The sequence below is a fragment of the Pituophis catenifer genome, unplaced genomic scaffold, assembly GCF_029215685.1.
Source record: "Pituophis catenifer annectens isolate HBS135680 unplaced genomic scaffold, rPitCat1.0.hap2 SCAF_3, whole genome shotgun sequence".
Lineage (NCBI taxonomy): Eukaryota > Metazoa > Chordata > Lepidosauria > Squamata > Colubridae > Pituophis > Pituophis catenifer.
Window position 1 is genome coordinate 172,904,169 of NW_027256883.1, and position 18,510 is coordinate 172,922,678.

Below are 18,510 nucleotides of genomic sequence, written 5' to 3' on the forward strand. Positions count from 1 at the left end.
TCTTTTCAGAGATTGAATGTAAGTCACCTCCAGATATCCAGAATGGGGTTCACAGCAACCAGGAAGTAATAGTATTCAAACGAGGAATGTATGTGAAATATACATGCAACTTTGGCTATACTCTAATTGGAGATGCTACTATTCATTGCACAGACTCTGGCACGTGGACCTTTCCTGCCCCTCATTGCGAAAGTAATTTTTTTTTTTATTAATTGCTGCTGGTAGCATAAAACTTCATAGCATAAAAAGAAGACTTTGGGATTGAATTTGAACATGCAAGTTACAGATTTAAGAATCTACTCAGTCATGAGCCTCACTTAATCTAAATGAGATATTGCCAGGGTTCCCTAACTGCACTAAGCCCAAAATGTGGTTTGTTTGTTCTGACTTTGTATATTAGTGAACTCAACAAAGGTGACTTGTAAACTAGGTTCTATGCAGGGGTGAAATGCTCCTGGTTCAGACCGGATCGCCCAATCCGGTAGCTATGGTGGCGGGTGGTTCGGAGAACCGGTAGCAAAAATCCCTGCCACCTCCCCCATACCCAGCTGAGCCGCGCGATCATCAGAGGCTTTTTTTAAAAAAATTTAAGAGCATTTTTTCTACAACCTCTTCAGCTGAAAAAATGCTTTTAAAAGTAAAAAAACAAGGATCTGATGATCGCGCGGCTCAGCTGGGATCGTGAGAGGCTTTTAAAAGCATTTTTTAAACAACCTCTTCAGCCGAAGAGATTGTAGAAAAAATGTTTTTAAAAGAAAAAAAAAAGCCTCTGATGATCAGGCAACTCAGCTGGGATTGTCAGAGGCTTTTAAAAGCATTTTTTTTTACAATCTCTTCAGCCGAAGAGGTTGCAGAAAAAATGCTTTTAAAGTCGATCCCAATTGACTTGCCTGATCGTCAGAGGCTTTTAAAAGCATTTTAACAACCTCTTCGGCTGAAGAGGTTGTAGAAAAAAATGGTTTAAAAGTTAAAAAAAAAAGTTGGTCATGCCCACTCAGTCACATTAACAACCCCCCCCCCAAGCCATGCCCACAGAACCAGTAGTAACAAATTTTACATTTCACCACTGGTTCTATGGCTTAATATTATAGGCAAACCACTCTATTTAACAAAGCACAGTTTAAGCCATATCTAATCTACTGTACTGGGCTCTGCAATAATGGGGAAAAAAATATGAGAGGAGATGTCACACAATGTGCCTTGTGCCCCTTAGAAAAGTGGAGGAATCAACTTGTAGTAAATAGCCTTTAATTGTAACTTTGCACTAAGTATCTCATCAAAATGGAATTCTGAACACTGTCCTCTGACTTCCTTTTTTCTTTTTCTTTTCTTTTAGAATCACAGTGTTCCTTCCCTCCAAGCATAGCCAATGGAAAACATGATGGTTTAGCTTTGCAAATGTTTACTTTTAAAATGTCTGTAACCTATTTTTGTGATCCAGGCTATTTGCTTATTGGAAAGGCATCTATTTTCTGTGGACCTTCTGGAAACTGGAGCCTTCCTGTGCCATCCTGTGAAGGTAATAAAGACTACAATGTGTACTGTCTGGGTTAACATTATCATTATTGTAATATTGCACCTACTAGTCTTTTCCTTCAATTTATTGTTTTTTAAGCACACATTTGAAACCATTTAGAATTGTGGAAAAAAACATTATTTTCTAACTCACCAGGGATTGTTGGAAGGCAACTCCCTTGGTTTGACTGAGAACAAATAGCTCGCAAATAAGAATGCAGTCATTCTCAGTTGGTTCCAAATGGTGAATACCATGGGCAGAATTACCAAAGTTTGTTTCTGGAGAATACATGCATCACATCTGTCACAACAACTATTTTCTTGGTGGAAAATACTTGAATAGTTATAACTTCTTGCAGATCTAGAATGAAGATATTTTCCGTACTTACCTCTCTTTGCTCTTTTGTAGTTATGCATTGTCCCGCACCCCCAAAAATCATCCATGGAAAGCATGTTGGTGAGGACTTCACATATGGGAAATCAGTCATCTATATTTGTGATGCTGGCTATTCCTGCATTGGAAACTGCAGTGTCACATGTATTTGGAACAGCTCAAACTCTGTAAAATGGAGTGAAGCCCCCAGATGCCAAGGTTCTTTTTTGTTTGTATTTTGCAGATCAGTTCAGTCTTCTCTGCTGCCTTTCACAGGAATTGGGGTGGCTTGTCAGGGATGAGCGCTTGAAGCTAGATGAGGAAGAGTACTATAGTTGGACAGTGCATAGTGTCAATGATTTTTATAAGTAGTATTTATTGAAGGACTATGATGGGTGCATCCAAGTCGATCTGAATGTCAAAATTTGGGTGGAATTTGAGAAATAAATTAAAATTGCAGTAATATAGTTGCATCACCTCTTCTCTGTAGGTTGCCTTGCACCACCAAATATTGCCCATAGCAAACGAGACAAGGTTACGTTGGAAGATTTCTCCTATGGTACCCCTGTGACTTATCATTGTGATCCAGGTTTTTTTCTTATTGGAGCATTTACTGCCAGATTTCTGGAACATGGAATGAACCTGTCCCTCAGTGTAAAAGAAGAGAATGTATGTGAGAGCTAGTTGTTAAACTGGTTGTACCGCAATAGTGTTAAGTGACATCTGGTGCCAAGGACATGGCGTGCCTCCTAAGAACTACACTGCTTAGACCTCAGTAACCAAAACTGGCAGCATCTGAGAACTACATGGGCCAATGAATCAAGAACTTTGTCACTGTGTCTCTTGAAAATGCATTGTGACAATATGCAAGCAAGGCCTGTGTTGTCTCGCTGAACTTTGTTTCTTCCAGAAGAGCAAACTTAGAAGTGGTGTTTTATACAAACATTCTTTTCTAAGCTAATGAGCATTTTGTTTTGTTAAACACTTTGGCACTATGGGTAGTCCTTGACTTACAACCGTTTGTTTAGCAACCATTCGAATTTACAATAACACTGAAAAAGGAGACTTATAACCGTTCCTTGCATTTATGACTATGACAACATCCCCAGGGTCATGTGATCAAAATTCAGGCACTTGGCAACCAATATGTATTTAAATGGTTGCAGTGTCCCAGGGTCATGTGATTACCATTTGTGAGCTTGCTAGCTGGCTTCCAACAAGCAAAGTCAACGAGGGAAGCCAAATTCACTTAATGGCTGTGTGAGTCACTTAACAACTGCAGTGTTTTGCTTAACAATCGTGGAAAAAAAGATGATAAAATTGGGTGTGACATAACTTAACATAACTGCCTTGCTTAGCAACAAAAATTATTAGTTGAGGACTACTTGTATTTCTTTTGCATGCGGAAACCATGCAAATGATTGCATTTTGGTTTAGGGAACCCGATCACACAATTTGTTATCAAGCCATAGTGGTTTTGAATGTTGAATTTCTTCATTTTGTTTTATTTTTTTTAGATATGGAGACTACCAAACTCCCAAGTGACTCCCAGGTTACCAAGGATGGGAATAATCAAATAGAAAAAATAACTGGATCATTCATAAAAAACACAATACATTCAGAAATCAACAAAACAACTACCAAGGATTTAGCAACCACCTTAACCCCAGGCCTTGGAGGAGAGTCAAATATTCAAAGACTTCCAGAACAATTGAATGGTGGGAACCAAACAGACCGATTGAATGGTGGGAACCAAACTGATGCTTTTCCAGAGGTTAGAAATTGCAGTGGAGAAGGTGTGTTTTCTGGCTTCCAATAGGAAGAACTGTGTTCTTATTTAATGATTTATTATATTTCTATATAACTATATTTATCAATATTTCTTAAGCTCGGTCTTTGGTAAGGAATACTAGTAATTATTTATTTATTGCATTTATATGTTGCCCATCTCTCTATCTAAAGTGATGCTGGATGGCCTACAATACAATTATAACTCAGCAGCAGCTAAAGGGCACAAGGTTTCCATTGCAAAGGGACACCTTTTTTTGTATCAGGGACGGCATATTTCTAAATAAGCGACACTATGAAATATGAAATTATGTATCAATTACACCTAGACAAATTACATATGTACTTAATAAGTGGGAATGGGATGCGTGGATGGTTATTGGTCATAATCCAAACTAGTAGATTATTATTCTGAATCATATTTGCATTTAAAATATATTGAACAGCAACAATTGCATAATATTGGACTGAGACATGAATGATAACTTTAAATGAAAGCTGGCCAACACTGTTCCTTTTTCAAATCCTTTTAAATGTAAATCTTCAGACGTGGGGCTATCAGTCAATGCTGCCTAAGGATATCATATATTTTGAGCCCCCACTGTTTTGAACTAAATGGCAATCCTCATTACTGGACTTCTGGAACCAAGTCACTGTGAAGACTGTAATTAATTCCCTGGAGTTTTTCGGATCAGTACAAGGAATAAAAGCATTTGCTTATTTCTGCCATATTTTCTGTGCCTTATAAATATTTACCTTATCTCATAGGCTATTATTGCTTAAATATCACATTATCCCTGAATGTGTATTGTAAATCAATTATTTTTTAATGTATTGAATTTTTAAATGCAATTCGTAAATATCCCATAAGGAGGCCCCAGATATAGCATGTTAATGAATGATGAATGTGATATAATAATTAGTTAGGATCCAGGTCCTGCTTCAAAAATATAGAAATTGAAACCTGCAGCCTCCAATAAAGTACCTTCTGCAAAAAAATGTTTCCTGTCCAGGCATTATCTTGTCCAGGATAATTTTTGATAGCATGAGAGTCTATCTTCCTCTAAAATGATGATGGCCAGGCTACAGATAAGTTATGGGTGTCAAACTCATGGCGTCATGTTGCTGTCACGTGATGTATCACTACATTTTTCCCCTTCGTGGAGCCGGAGTGGGCGTGGCCTGCGTGTGATGCATCTAGACCACGGGCTGCCAGTTTGACAGCCCTGGTCTATTAATAGTTTTTCTCCTCCCAAAAATCTATTAGCATCAGTCTCATCGGTGGCAACAAGCTCATTTAGGTAGAGGAAGGAGATTGTCAGTAAGGGTGAAAGTGTGCATAAAAATTAAGATGCAAATAAATTAACTTTCCCATTTTCTATTATTTTTATTTAAAGTTTTCCAATAAAAATGTTTTTGCTTTACTCTTTGAATGATATTACTGCATCTCTGGCAACCTCCCTACAACTCTCAAGTTGTAAAGGCAAGTGGCAAGTGTGGCTCCTTGCTGCAAAGAAAGTGTCTAAGAACTTTTATTCAACTTTGATTTTCAGTAGATGGCTGCCCGCTCCCACCACTTTCTGATAGCACCGAAGCAGAAACAAATAGTGTGATTCAGACTAGTGCTAATGTGATTCTGGAGTGTGAAAATGGCTATGTCAGGAATGATTCTTCTCCTATTCAAGCACAGCAGATAGGACAGGATGCCCCTGTGCCAGCATGTGTACAGAGTAAACAAGGTAAGTTGAAAATAAAGCTCTGAAGATTTGACAAAGAATTTAAATTTATATTGTTTGGAGAGCCTTTCAAAAATATTTTCAAGAGCTGGTAAATTTAATTTCCCCTTTTGCTGATAGTTTGTAACTCTTGTTTTGTTTCTTTCTTTAGACTCCTACAGTTTTGCTACAATAGGTTTTGGTAAGTAATTTCTAGAACCTCCCATTGAATGCAGAAAGGCACAGCATTGTGGACTTTGCATTCCATAAACACTGAATAAGATAGGCCAGTGGCTACTAATCAAATGTCTGCCCTGTTCTTTAGTTGTCTTTGTCAGATGAGCACATATAATACAGAGCAATCACGATAATGTAGTGAAAAGAAGACGAGAAAGGAAAAGGTGTTGCTCTGCATATGATAATAGCAAAGTTGTTGAAGCAACTTAAGGAAAAGGGGGAAAAAAGAACTTTTCATTGTGATCCTAAATATTATTCTGAATTCTGTAGAATGGATTCTACAGTGCATTACTTAAATTCCTTAGGATGGGTCCATTTTCATTGCATTTTAATGTTAGAAAATTGTATTGCTTTTCTCACTTGTATATTATTCAGTTTAGCTTATAATAAAATCAGTGCTTTCTTTAACCTTTCCTTTTAGAGAAAATCACAACTAAATAAAGAAAAATATATTTATTTGGTTTTAACAGGTTCTTTGGGAAGTATCCTATTGCTTCTCCTCATTTTTGGTGGTGTGATGTGGATTGTCCTTTTGCAAAAGAAAAAACAGTGAGCATTTATTTGTTTACATTATTTATATTGAAGGAAGTGGTAGTAATAATTTGAGATGCATATTCTACCAAATATCAATATGAGACACATGCACTGAAATACATGCATTTTATGAGGAAAAGGTTTTTGCCATTCCAATCAGCACATCTATTTTGAGTTTCGCATTGGTAAAATAAGAGCAGGCCATTAATTCACAGGAATTCTCATCTGCCTAATTCAAACAATGCATTTAAATGTATTTTTATGTCTTATAATTTGGTTTATCTTTCCAATTATATGTTCTCCATATTAATTTAGCAATTGTACCTATGAAGCCCAAAGAAGGTATTGTGTTGCTAGTTATGAAGATTCCCCACTCTAAAAAGAAAAAAATTGTCTTCATAGCTACAGGTAATAATCTCACGGTAAGATTACTATTTTAAGATGAAAATACGTTATTTGTATAAATATGACTGAGTCAGATGGTTTAAAATAACTTATAGCACATATATAATTTGGGGTTGGGCATGCTACTATGCAGCAACTTCGTTAGGTAAATTTGTTTGTACCTTCTCTAGCTTTCCATTGTCAACCTGTTAAAAAAGTAGCTGACGTCAGTTGTGTGTATTTTTTTGCTTACAAGTGATTTTACTAGGGTACCTTCCTTTTATTTCTATATTGCATATAAACTGCCTTTTTTATATTTACTGAAATTCTTGTTCTTGTTCAATGAAATGTCATTATTACTTTTTCATAGGACAAGATATTATTCTTAATTGGCAATTTCTTTTGAGCAAGACATATGCTGACATTGATGGTTATGCTATGAGAAGCAATGAATACATAATATACTCCTGGAAAATAAATATGAAACAGTCATTGATATGACATAGCCATGATTTTGATATAAAAATCAAGAGCCATAAATGCTTAAAAAGTAATGGATTATGTAATGATCGTGCTACAAAAGCTAAAATTATCAGGTAACATTCTCTTGAACTACATACCAGTACAGGGAATTTGACAACTGAACAATATACAGTAAATTGATTCTTCATGCTCTTATTATGACCAAAAGACTGGTACTTGGGAAGATAAATGTATGTCCCCTTTTACTCAATGAACTGAAAAATTGGTTGCAGTTGTCCCTCATGAGTGAATTGCTTATAGAAGATTGTGTATGGGCAAATATAATGAAATATGGGACACATTTATAGAGAATACAATAGGTTAAAAGTTGTATGAATGTATCATATATGCTTTTGAATAACATTTGCATTAGAGAAGTATGTATAGATTTGTGACCATTTATTGTTGACATACAGTATATTATGCTTTTTGTTGCACTTTTTCACTTTGTTATAGCATTATTTTTATTTGATAATTATGATCACTATTTTTTGTTTTGTTATGAACCATATATGCATAAATAAATGTTTTATTACTTTGGACTTCACCTAGGCCTTTGGTGAGACAGACTTGAGACCCTCCCACTTCATTGTGCTTGCCATCTTTTATGTTGTATTTATTTTTTTGTGATGTCTTTCAATTGTTGTAAACTGCCCAGAGTTGTTGAGAGTCTGGCAGCATATGAATTTAATTATCCATTCATATTCCATATTCATTAAGCAGCAAATACTTCAAGTGGTGGTACTAGGATATACAATACATAGTAATAAATCAATTTATCTTTTTAGAAATTATTAAAACAATTCTAGGTTCAATCTGAAAATAAATTTCCAAACAAAAAATAAACTAGTCTTTGATGTATTTGTTTGGCAGGGGTGGGGGTGGTTGGTTGGAGAAAAAGGAAGGCGGAGATTATGAGTATGGGCACAACTTTGAAACTACATCGTATAAAGAGCTGCTGGAGATCATTTTGCCAGGGCTTCTTCATGCCATTTAGTCCATCAGAACTGCAAGAGAACCTGGTAGGAACTTTGAGATTCCTACATTGAATTGCTAATCTCTCCCATAAAGTTTGCTGATTAAAAAAGTACTTGGTGGCATTCAAGCCTGCCCGGTCTCCAAACGGTAGCATCCTCGCCTGCTGTTTTGCTTCTGTGCTTGGCCCTGGTAAACAGAGGAATTTTGCCAGTCTAAATCAGAGTGCCTGCATTTTCCAAATGCCCAATATTTCTGACCTGGCCTACATCCGGAGGAGAACTAAATTAAGCTTGCAGCAAACCTTTCTAGAACTTGTCTATGGAGATGCTCAGTCATCCAGGTCATGGTTGTCCCAAAGGTGCTTTTTCAAGAGGCAACTGGACTTTCCGGTTTTCCTTTGAAGGCGTTTCGCTTCTCATCCAAGAAGCTGCTTCTCTTTCTAGATCTTATTTGTTACGGACCACGTTCCATCTGCAGCAGGGGTGAAATCTAAAATTTGTTACTTCTGTTGGTGTGGCTTGGTGGGTGTGGGGTAATGTGACTGGGTAGGCGTGGCCACCTTTTTTTTTTTACTTTTAAAAGCATTTCTCCTACAGCCTTAAGAGGTTGCAGAAAAAAATGCTTTTAAAAGCCTCTGACCATCCCAGCTGAGCCACATGATCATCAGAGGCTTTTTTTTTTTTACTTTTAAAAGCATTTTTTCTTCGGAAGATGTTGTAGAAAAAATGCTTTTAAAATCTGATGATCCCAACTGAGCCACAGGATCATCAGGTTTTTTTTTTTTTTACTTTTAAAAGCATTTTTTCTACAACCTCTTTGGCCGAAAAAAATGCTTTTAAAAGTAAAAAAAAAAAAAAAAAGCCTCCGATGATCGCAGTTGGGCATGGGGGGGGGGGGGGTTTGGAGCGTAGGAATCGGGTGATCCAGTAGGAACCGGGAACATTTCACCCCTGATCTGCAGCCTATTTGACTCCGCACGAGCGGACATATCGTAGCTGCTTTCAGCCATCCGCTCGCGAGGATCTCGCGCGCTCTCGGCGCCTCCCCCTTGGTCGGTCTAACGCCGATTCTGGCCTGACATGGAAATGAAAAGCGAGGGCGACTTCTCTGCAAGGGCGACAGCGGCTACGACACCCCCACCCTCCGCAGCGGCCGGAGCTCGCGTTCGAGCCCTGGAACGCCTCCCCCACCCCACCCGCTCCGCGCGCCGGATTCCCAACGCTTCTTGGTCCTCCTGCGCGTTGAGAGCCATGCCGCGACGACAACGCCCTTCGTGGCTCTTCGCGATTGTGGAGCTGGCAGTGATGAGTTGGGCCTTCACAGGTGAATCTGACGCGCTTTCTCCACAAACGGCAGCGCGGTTGTCTCTTTCCTCTGGGAGGAGGAGGAGGAAGTGTGACGTTTCATCTCCGGTTGCCTCCCCGGCGCGTCCTGAAGGAGGTCTGAAGAGGCAGGTGGCGATAGCGGACTCGGGTCGGAAACCCAACGCTGGGATTGCCTCAACGTCTTCTAGGCTTCCGCTTCAGGGAGGAAAAGCCTGAGGCGGGCGGGGCTCGTGGCGTAAAAGGCAAAGGCCCTTTCCGCCAGCATTTTTCAGATAGTGGAGGGGGGGCATGTCGCGTTGGAGGTGCAAATAGACTGGCGTGGGTTCTTCGGCCTTGCTGAGCTATTAGCGGCGGGGGACACGGAGTATGGCTAGAGTAGGGGGTCTCCAACCTTGGGCACTTTAAGCCTGGCGGACTTCAACTCCCAGAATTCCTAGCTAGCTAACTGGGAATTCTGGGAGTTGAAGTCCGCCAGGCTTAAAGTGCCCAAGGTTGGAGACCCCTGTGCTAGAGAGTTTAAACCACGGTTTCTCAACTTTGGCGATGGTAAGATGCGCGGACTTCCATCCCCAGAATTCATCAACATGTCTGGGTTAAGGAATTGTGGGAATGGAAGTTCACACATCTTAGAAGTTTCCATGGTTGAAAAAAACATAGCTTTAAACTATTATTTTGTGTTCCTTCTTTGCCTGTAAAAGATTGCCAAATTCAGTAACACTGAAGGCCCATCTCTTCCTTAGGGTTTTAAGGGAATGAATTAGAAGCCACAACCAGATTTCAAAAGTGTTTTTTAAAAAATAATTACTTTTAAACTTGGATGGTATGGATTTTTTTCCCAACCTTGAGTAGATAGCATACAAATAAATAAATAAACTGAGGTGGCTGCCTTCTGCCAGGCAAACATGGGAAGAGTACTTGTCTTTGAATTTTTCCTTAACTAATTAGTCACATGGGAGGCTTCACTTGTTCTACAATGAAATAAATCCCTTTTCTACTCTAATTATAAAACCTGCTTTACTGACCATTGCTAACATTAGATTCCTGCTCTTAGGAATACACCAACACATACTCTAGCTACCAACATCTTGAAACATGGATTTAAGTAAGTGGAAAAAAGTAAATAAAATACTCATAATTCACAATATAAAACAGATTATAAAACCAGTTTTGTTGTATAATTGATGTACAATGACAATAAAGGCTTTGAAAATAGATTAAATAGAAAACCACCAAGAGCCATCACAACAAAGCTTTCCTGGTGTCCAGTGGAGGTAAGCCATTTAAAGTCCAGAAACTGAAACTTTCAGTTATAGTTAGTAATGTAGAGCTCTTATTATCTCTTTTTATTTTCTCTTTTAAGCTACATTAAATACCCCGCTGTGTATATTTTATTAATCCACTAAATTAAAGATACACAAATTGCAATATTTCATTGGGTTTTGCTCCAATAAAAGCATGGCAAATAGAATAAAGAAGCATGTTGTATTAACTGCATCGCTCCATCACACAGTAACACAGTAACACAGAAAGATAGGATGGGTACTTTTATTAAGATATATTCTTCATTTGGAGGCTTTGAGTCCAATAGAAGAACCTTGCTCTTCTCTCTAAATATCACCGACAAAGACCAATAGTATCCTTAAACAGTTCTAAGAAAAGGTTTCTAATTTGGATGGTAAATTAAAGCCCAGGAAATGATGGTGATTGTCATTCAAAATGCTCTGAATAATTGCATTAGTTTTTTTGAAACTTAATTATGCAGGAAAAATTGTCAGTAAATATTTATAGAATTGAATATGGTATAAGAGGAGCTGGGGTGGCACAGTGGTTAGAATGCAGTATTGCAGGCTAACTCTGCTGACTGTTAGCAGTTTGATTCTGACTGGCTCAAGGTTGACTCAACCTTCCATCCTTCCCAAGTCAGTAAAAGGACCCTGGTTATTGGGGGAAATATGCTAAATCTATAAACTGCTTAGAGAGGGCTGTAAAGCACTATGACGTGGTCTATAAGTCTAAGTGCCATCCCTAATGCTATAAGAAGCACACAATTAATGACATAGAAATAGAAATGAATGCTTTTAGATATGACTAGCCAATCAAGCAACATTGATGTACAACCACAAATGAACTTAAAACTGCTATAACAATTACATGTATAACTTCATGAAAAAACCATGAGCTATTGGAAGATATTGTTTCTCCCTAGAAGGCCTTTAATCAGATGATTTATTCAGTACAGTTGTGTTCCATCTGATAACAGTGGAAGCAGTAATAAGAGGATGGAAAGTCCAATGGATTATCAGGCAAAGACTGAGTTGGACTTAAAATTGTGGACCTATACAAAAGCTATGGCCCTAAGCAAAAAATATATAAAACAAATGTAAGATGTCTTGTACTGCCAAAGTATTACTAGACCTCGCTTAATCAATAATTAAAGGTGAATCATATCAATTGGTCTTAGATACTCTGGTACACAGCATACTTCTCTAGATACACTGGATAAATAAAGGAATAGGACTTAATGCTATTAGGCTGGCTCTCTCTTTTCCCCGTGATTGGTTCCTGCTGGGTGTTTTTAGAGAAGACAGAACAAATTCCAGACTCTAGAAAGTGACTTATCTTAGGGCCCCTTGTTCTTGCTTATTCTGTTTCATATTTATGTGAAGCTGATAGATGAGGTCATCTATCATTTTGGGTTCAGGTATCATCAATATGTGCATGTTATCCAAATGTATATTTCAATCTGAGACTGACCAGGCAATGCTTGAATGATGTAAAGGCCTGGATGAATAGGTTCAAGTTTACCTCCGAAAGTTGGCTAAAATTGTGTCTTTTAAACTGTAACTCATGCTGTGATAACCCTGCACATGGAATTTTGCAGTGCACTCTACTTAAAGCTGTCATTGAAAGCTATCCAGAAACTGGACCTGGTATATAATTCAACAGCATGGGTGATTATGGACATGGCATATAATTACTTCATGAATTGAAGTGGTTATCTAAAGCAGGGGTCCCAACCTTTTGGACCTCAGGGACCACCAAGTTCATAATTTTAAATCCCACTAATACGAATCCAGTGTGCTGCTTGCTGAAGCGCCTGGACTCCCAGAGACGGGATGGGGTCCTTCAGGCACTCTCCCTCATCTCTCTTTCTCTTTCCCCCACTCTCTTTCTCTCCTTCACTCACTCTCTCTCTCATTCTGATTCTCTCTCCCTCCGATTTTCTCTGATTCTGATTCTCTCTCTCACTCTCTCTCATTCTCTCTCTGATTCTGTCTCATTCTCTCTCTGATTCTCTCATTCTCTTTCATTTTCTCTCATTCTTTCTCACTCATTCTCATTCTGATTTTCTCTCATTCTGATTCTCTCATTCACTCTCTCATTCTCTCTCTCTCTCTCTTTCATTCTGTCTCTCTTTCTGTCTCATTCTGATTCTCTCTGATTCTCTCTCTCTCTCTCATTCTGATTCTTTCATTGTCTTTCTTTCTCATCTCTCTCCCCTCCCCTCTCTCATCTTTCTCCCATTTTCATTCTTTCTCATTCTCTCTCTCTCCCACTCTTTCATTCTCTCTCTCATTTTTTCTGTCTCTTTCTCTCTCCCATTCTCTCTCTCTCTGATTCTCTTTCTCTCTCTCATCTCATGGGCCAGCCAGTGTCTTGGGGCTGAGAGGAAGTCAAGCATCTCCCCGAGAGACCGAGGTGCGCGGAGCACCAACAAGGGCCGGAAGAAACGCCCACGAGATCCAGCAAGAGGTGAATCTCCATCCCCCGCCCTTCCCTTCTCAAGCCAGGCGAGGAGTGACTGGGAAGGGAGGGCGAGGGGCGGGGACAGCCACTTGTGGGTTCAGCCGACAGAAAGCTATAACAGGGGGAAGAAACAGCCCGGGGTTGCTGCCACCCATTGCTTCGGCCCGCTTGCACCGCCACCCCCCTTGCACCATTACCTCATTCTGGCCGGCGGGGGCCGCGCTGCAAAGTTGCAAGTTGCACGAACCTCCCTCTACGGCGGAGATTTACAGCCCCACCATGAGCTACCTGGCCATTCCCATATTCCAGAGCTCTAGTCACAGGACTGGCCATTGCTCATCCTGGAGCAGCTCCTCCACGCGGGTGCACCGCGGACCACCAAAATTTTCTCGTGGACCACCAGTTGGTGACCACTGAAAGGGCTGTTTGTCTTTTGTAGTTTCTGCGAGATTGTAATGGCTGGCAGAGTAAGCATGATTTAGGTCCTCTCTATTAAGCCATTCCATTTGGTGAGATCTAGGGAGCCTTATATGCTAGCACCTGCCATTGACAACACCATCTCCCCTGAGATTCATCTGAACCTCATTTAGTTGGTGTTTAAAAGAGACTTGAAATCTTGGCTGTTCCCTCAGACCTTGGCCTGAACAACTAGTGGGCTCTCTGCATTTCTTTTGGATAAAGTAACGTTGACTTCTGGACTTTTGGTGTTTCCCATTTGTATTTTATCTCTAGTTTATTTGTACTTTTTATTCTACACTACACAGAATCATTATAGTGTTTGGTAACCTTATATATTTTATAAAATCAGTCAGTCAATCAATGCATTATTTCAGCTTTAGGAAAATATTTTTTAGTTACATCTACATATGTCGTCATGGTTTAAGAAAGCCGGTTAGCTAAAGAAATAGTGCAGAAAGATATTTGTTCATTTTTATTAGGAGCAATAGCTAATCTTGGAAAGAATAGACTAAAGGAAGATTTCAGGTATTAGCTTACATTGCTTTGAGTAGTAAAAGAAGTGAGACAATCCCCATATAAATAAAACAATCTATTTTAGTCATAGTATTAATAGATATTATGCCTATTGAGGCAATATGCATAGATTAGGAAACAGTTCCGCACTGATCTCCCTCTCTTTCTCTGTATGTATATACATATTCATATATTCATATTCCTTTTTTTCTAGATGCATAGCTAGTAGTCAAACATGATTTTAATGTTAGATAAATCCCAGAATATTATTTTTTTATAAGATAGATACAAGGATTGCTGATCCAGCATTAAAACAGAACCTTGATCCACTATTTGAAGGATAATAAGTTAAATTGCTTAGGATTTTATTCAGCTTGGATGGCTAGTATCCTTTAGCTACTATAAGTATTTTGAATGGCTCCATTGAAAACAAGGGCTGCACATAGAATTTATTTAATGCTGCCTGCCATCTCAAAACAGCCCATTCCATAGGACAGCACTGTTTCACATGAGACTTAGAATCCCATTGGAGAGAATTGTATAAAGATGACATTCCTTTTTTTAGCTTCTGATTAAGAATTGCCAAAGTTAAGAATATATATAGTAGTAGTGGCTAACTTAAGGCAGATAAAGCTCCAGGTAATGATTTAATATCTCAGATAATAAAGGATAATTTGGATTAGTGAGCTTCTGTTTTGGCTTTGCTGTTTGTGTTCATAGATAACTAAATCAATGTACTTAAAGTACCCAATTTTAAAAAGGGAAAAGAGATGACCCAAGAAATTACAGACCATTAGTGTTGGAAACTCAGGAATTGCTTAGGAGAACCTGGTGGAAAAAGCAACTGGCTTTTTGAAGGGATAGTCACCTGTACACCAACAATTGGAGCTATGCTTTTTCCATGTTTCTATATACAGGTATATTGTTTATTGATTTCAAATTGATATTTAGATCTGTTTATCATTTTAAACTTTTTATTTTATTACATATTTTTGTATATTTCATGATTTTAAAAGGATTTATCTTTTCTAAAATCTTTGGGTTGCTTTAAGCATGAATCTTATGAGAACAATGAAAAGAGGGTATTTGCTAACTTCATAGGAGTTTGCATAGGAAAAGATCCATGGAAAAGATCTATAAATACACTGTAAAATGTTTTTGTTGCACGCTTTATTAATTATTAGTAAAAAATGCTTTATTCTGTTTATTTTTAATACATGTCATTTTTACTCCTATTGTTTTATATGACATCTTTAACCATTATTTTTTTTTTCCCCTAGAGTTCTGTCCTATTTCTACTTTACCAGTATTTGAAGGTTCTGAACCAGTATTTACTTTCCCATTCCTTACACATTATTTTAAGGTTACTTTCAAGTGCAAACTAGGATTTAAACTAATCAGTGAACATGTATTCACCATGGTGTGTCTTAAGGGTAGCTGGATACCAAATAAAGACTTTTGCAAAAGTATGTCTTTTTCTTACTGGAAAAATGTATTTGTTTTTGTTATGTTTAAAAAAGTATTATAAGACTTAAAATATAAAAAAAAACCATCAAGGAACTCCTATTAGGTGGTGGTTGTAATGCTTTCTTTGGAATATGCTAAAGTTTCCAGTTCTGGCTGAAAAACCTGGAAGATTGCTAGATGGTAAAAGCGAAGCTCTTGCTCTTTGCTGACCTCTTTGCTGACCAGGATTTTTCACCCTGACACTTGGCCCTATATAAGCAGTGCTGTAATGGGAAAAAATTCCCACAATTGTATAATGATATGGTTTTGATTAATGTTCATTAAGTTATTGTGTCTATAGAATATTTGTGAATTTGTGATTTAAAAGGTATCATAGGATCAAACACTGCCTTGGTTTCTTTGTTCTGAGCTGAGAGAAGGGAAAAGTTGGGGGAAATATCATCTGATCCTGTGCATTTTTTAACCATGAAGTCTCAGTTGTGACTCACTGAGTTTAATCAGTTTATCAAGTAATTTATACATATATTTCAGGATAAAATTATAGCTTTTGCTCTGTAAAGATCCATTCATGATTGGATTAAAGTGCTCAACTGCTTCAATATTTATTTGGAATTTGTGTATAGATTTGCAAGAAATCACATTATTATAAAATTTGGTAGTGCATTTAGAATAGAAAAACCTTGGGAAGTATTACATGAGAAAAAATATTGAATATTTGCAGTAATAAGTAGAACTGGATGCTAATCTATTTAAATTGTGACAAAATATTTTACGTTTTCATGTGGTAAAATAATGTATTTAGGAGGTAAAGTGATAATGCCTACTGGATAACCACAGTACTGCAACATATATAATTAATCTTAGATCTGTTTATAATAGTGTCATATTTGTTTATGTTTGCGTATCAGAAATATGCATACAATTTACATGTCTGCTCTCCTTCCTTTTTACCCCAGCAATATGTATTTCAAGCTACAAGGAATAGATTGAGCAAAAGAATACATTAAATATTAAGTCTCAAGTTGTCTTCCCTAAGATAAATGAAAAATTATATTTAAATGTTATTATTTTGTATGCTGCACAAGAAAAAAATGTTTCTTCCTCTAGCATGCATGATCCCTCTTGAAAGTTATTTTTTTGCTAGCATATAGTAGATTTAATTTTTCAGAATTGATCAATGTCCAGTGGTCATTCAAAATCTTTTTTTGTAATCTTTTTTTCTTATATTGGTTTTGAATGTCATTTCCACATAGAAATGGTGAGTAGCATATATCTATCTATCTATCTATCTATCTATCTATCTATCTATCTATCTATATATCATTGCTCCTGGAAGCACGAAGCCGAGAACACCAGCCTGAAGATGACGAATGAGACTTCGTCGAAACGTCGCCAAGAAACCTTCAATTTTACGTGGGAGAAGACCCGAATAACCAAAGACCTACATATATATATATATATATATATATATATATATATATATATATATATATATATATATATATATATATATATATAGTATATTTTGCATGTTCTTTGATTGAAACATGTTCTTCTCAAATGGGCTTTTAATGTATACTGTAATTTAATACAGTAATTTACTGTAATTTAATACAGTAATTTAATACTGTAATTTAATACAGTATACTGAAAATACCTTCAGAGAAAACATCTTTAGATAGCAAGATGGGCAGTATATAATTTTAATGAATAAATATTGTGTAGTGTGTAAAATGTGTTATATTTTGTAAGAAAAATCTGTTGAGAATATAGGAAGATACATGGCAGTGTTTGTAACTGCTTTAGGTTTTTTTTCTACACATAGGATTGGTTCATTTTCTATTTATGGATCTTGATAGGGAAGTAGTTACAAATTGTAACAATATTTCTCCAATATTGTCTATACCAGTGATGACGAACCTATGGCACACGTGCCCGAGGTAGCACACGAGCTGTTGCCCAACTCACTTGCAGCTGCGCATGTGCACACACCCCAACTGGTGTTCGGGCTTCCGGTGCACATGTGCGCAATACAGGGAACCCAATTGGTCTTTGGAGCTCTCCTGCACATGCACGCATGTTTGCGCATGCATGCGAGAGTACTTGTGTGCAGTGTGTGCATGCACATATGGCATTTGTGTGTGTGCATTGCATGCATGGAAACTGTATGCATGTGCAGATGGTGCAATTGCACATGCAGTGCATGGTGGTGCAAAAGCCATGCACATGCACAGATGGTGTGGTTGCATGTGCAGAACATGGGGGGGGGAGCTGTGCATTAGTGCGGATAGCATTCACACACACAAAGTGCGTACCTGTTCGGCACTTGGTGAGTAAAAGGTTCGCCACCACTGGTCTCTACACTATTTGTAGTCTGTCTTAGTCTATCCATGATCATTTTGTATTTTTTTTTCTAAACTGTTTTTCCCTCCCTCCACCAGGAATATATTGTGGACAGCCTCCAAATATTACTGATGGATTTCACAATGGAAATGCAACTACTTACCCTTTTGGAACAAAAATACATTACCGTTGCAATAAAAATCTTTCCCTTATTGGGGCATCCTTTATGGTCTGCAGTGCTAATAAATATCTAGAAGGACTGTGGAAAGAGAAACCACCGAAATGCAAAGGTTGATTCCCCCCCTTCAGTTTAAAACTTAATTGTATATTCTTTTTTTATTTTTTCAGTAACATTGAATAATTATTTTGCTTTATTTCTAAGCATAATATTTATATCTGGTTCTCTCAGTTTGTTTAATGGTAGCCTTCTCTTAATCCTATACTGTAAATGTAGTTTTTGTTTATATATTTAATTGATCAATACCAACTGATACAATTCAAAGTGGCATATAAAGAAATAACAGTTAAAAGTTTTCACTTCAAATTTAATTCAGATTCCAAGAAAAAGGTTTGCCTTTTGGAGGAGAAATCACTGGAGATTTCTGCTGTA

At 37.6% G+C, this 18,510-nt stretch overlaps 1 protein-coding gene across 1 annotated transcript in view; it reads left to right on the forward strand.

The window, feature by feature from the left end:
- Nucleotides 1-18,510, forward strand: part of LOC139315082 (complement receptor type 2-like) — a 39,096-nt gene that overhangs the window by 14,757 nt on the left and 5,829 nt on the right. The window contains exons 8-15 of the mRNA XM_070941110.1: nucleotides 10-192; nucleotides 1,337-1,519; nucleotides 2,379-2,561; nucleotides 3,406-3,684; nucleotides 5,230-5,415; nucleotides 5,564-5,593; nucleotides 15,371-15,510; nucleotides 17,941-18,190. Of these exons, the coding sequence (XP_070797211.1) occupies nucleotides 10-192; nucleotides 1,337-1,519; nucleotides 2,379-2,561; nucleotides 3,406-3,684; nucleotides 5,230-5,415; nucleotides 5,564-5,593; nucleotides 15,371-15,510; nucleotides 17,941-18,190 (1,434 nt within the window). The remainder of the gene's footprint in view (nucleotides 1-9; nucleotides 193-1,336; nucleotides 1,520-2,378; nucleotides 2,562-3,405; nucleotides 3,685-5,229; nucleotides 5,416-5,563; nucleotides 5,594-15,370; nucleotides 15,511-17,940; nucleotides 18,191-18,510) is intronic.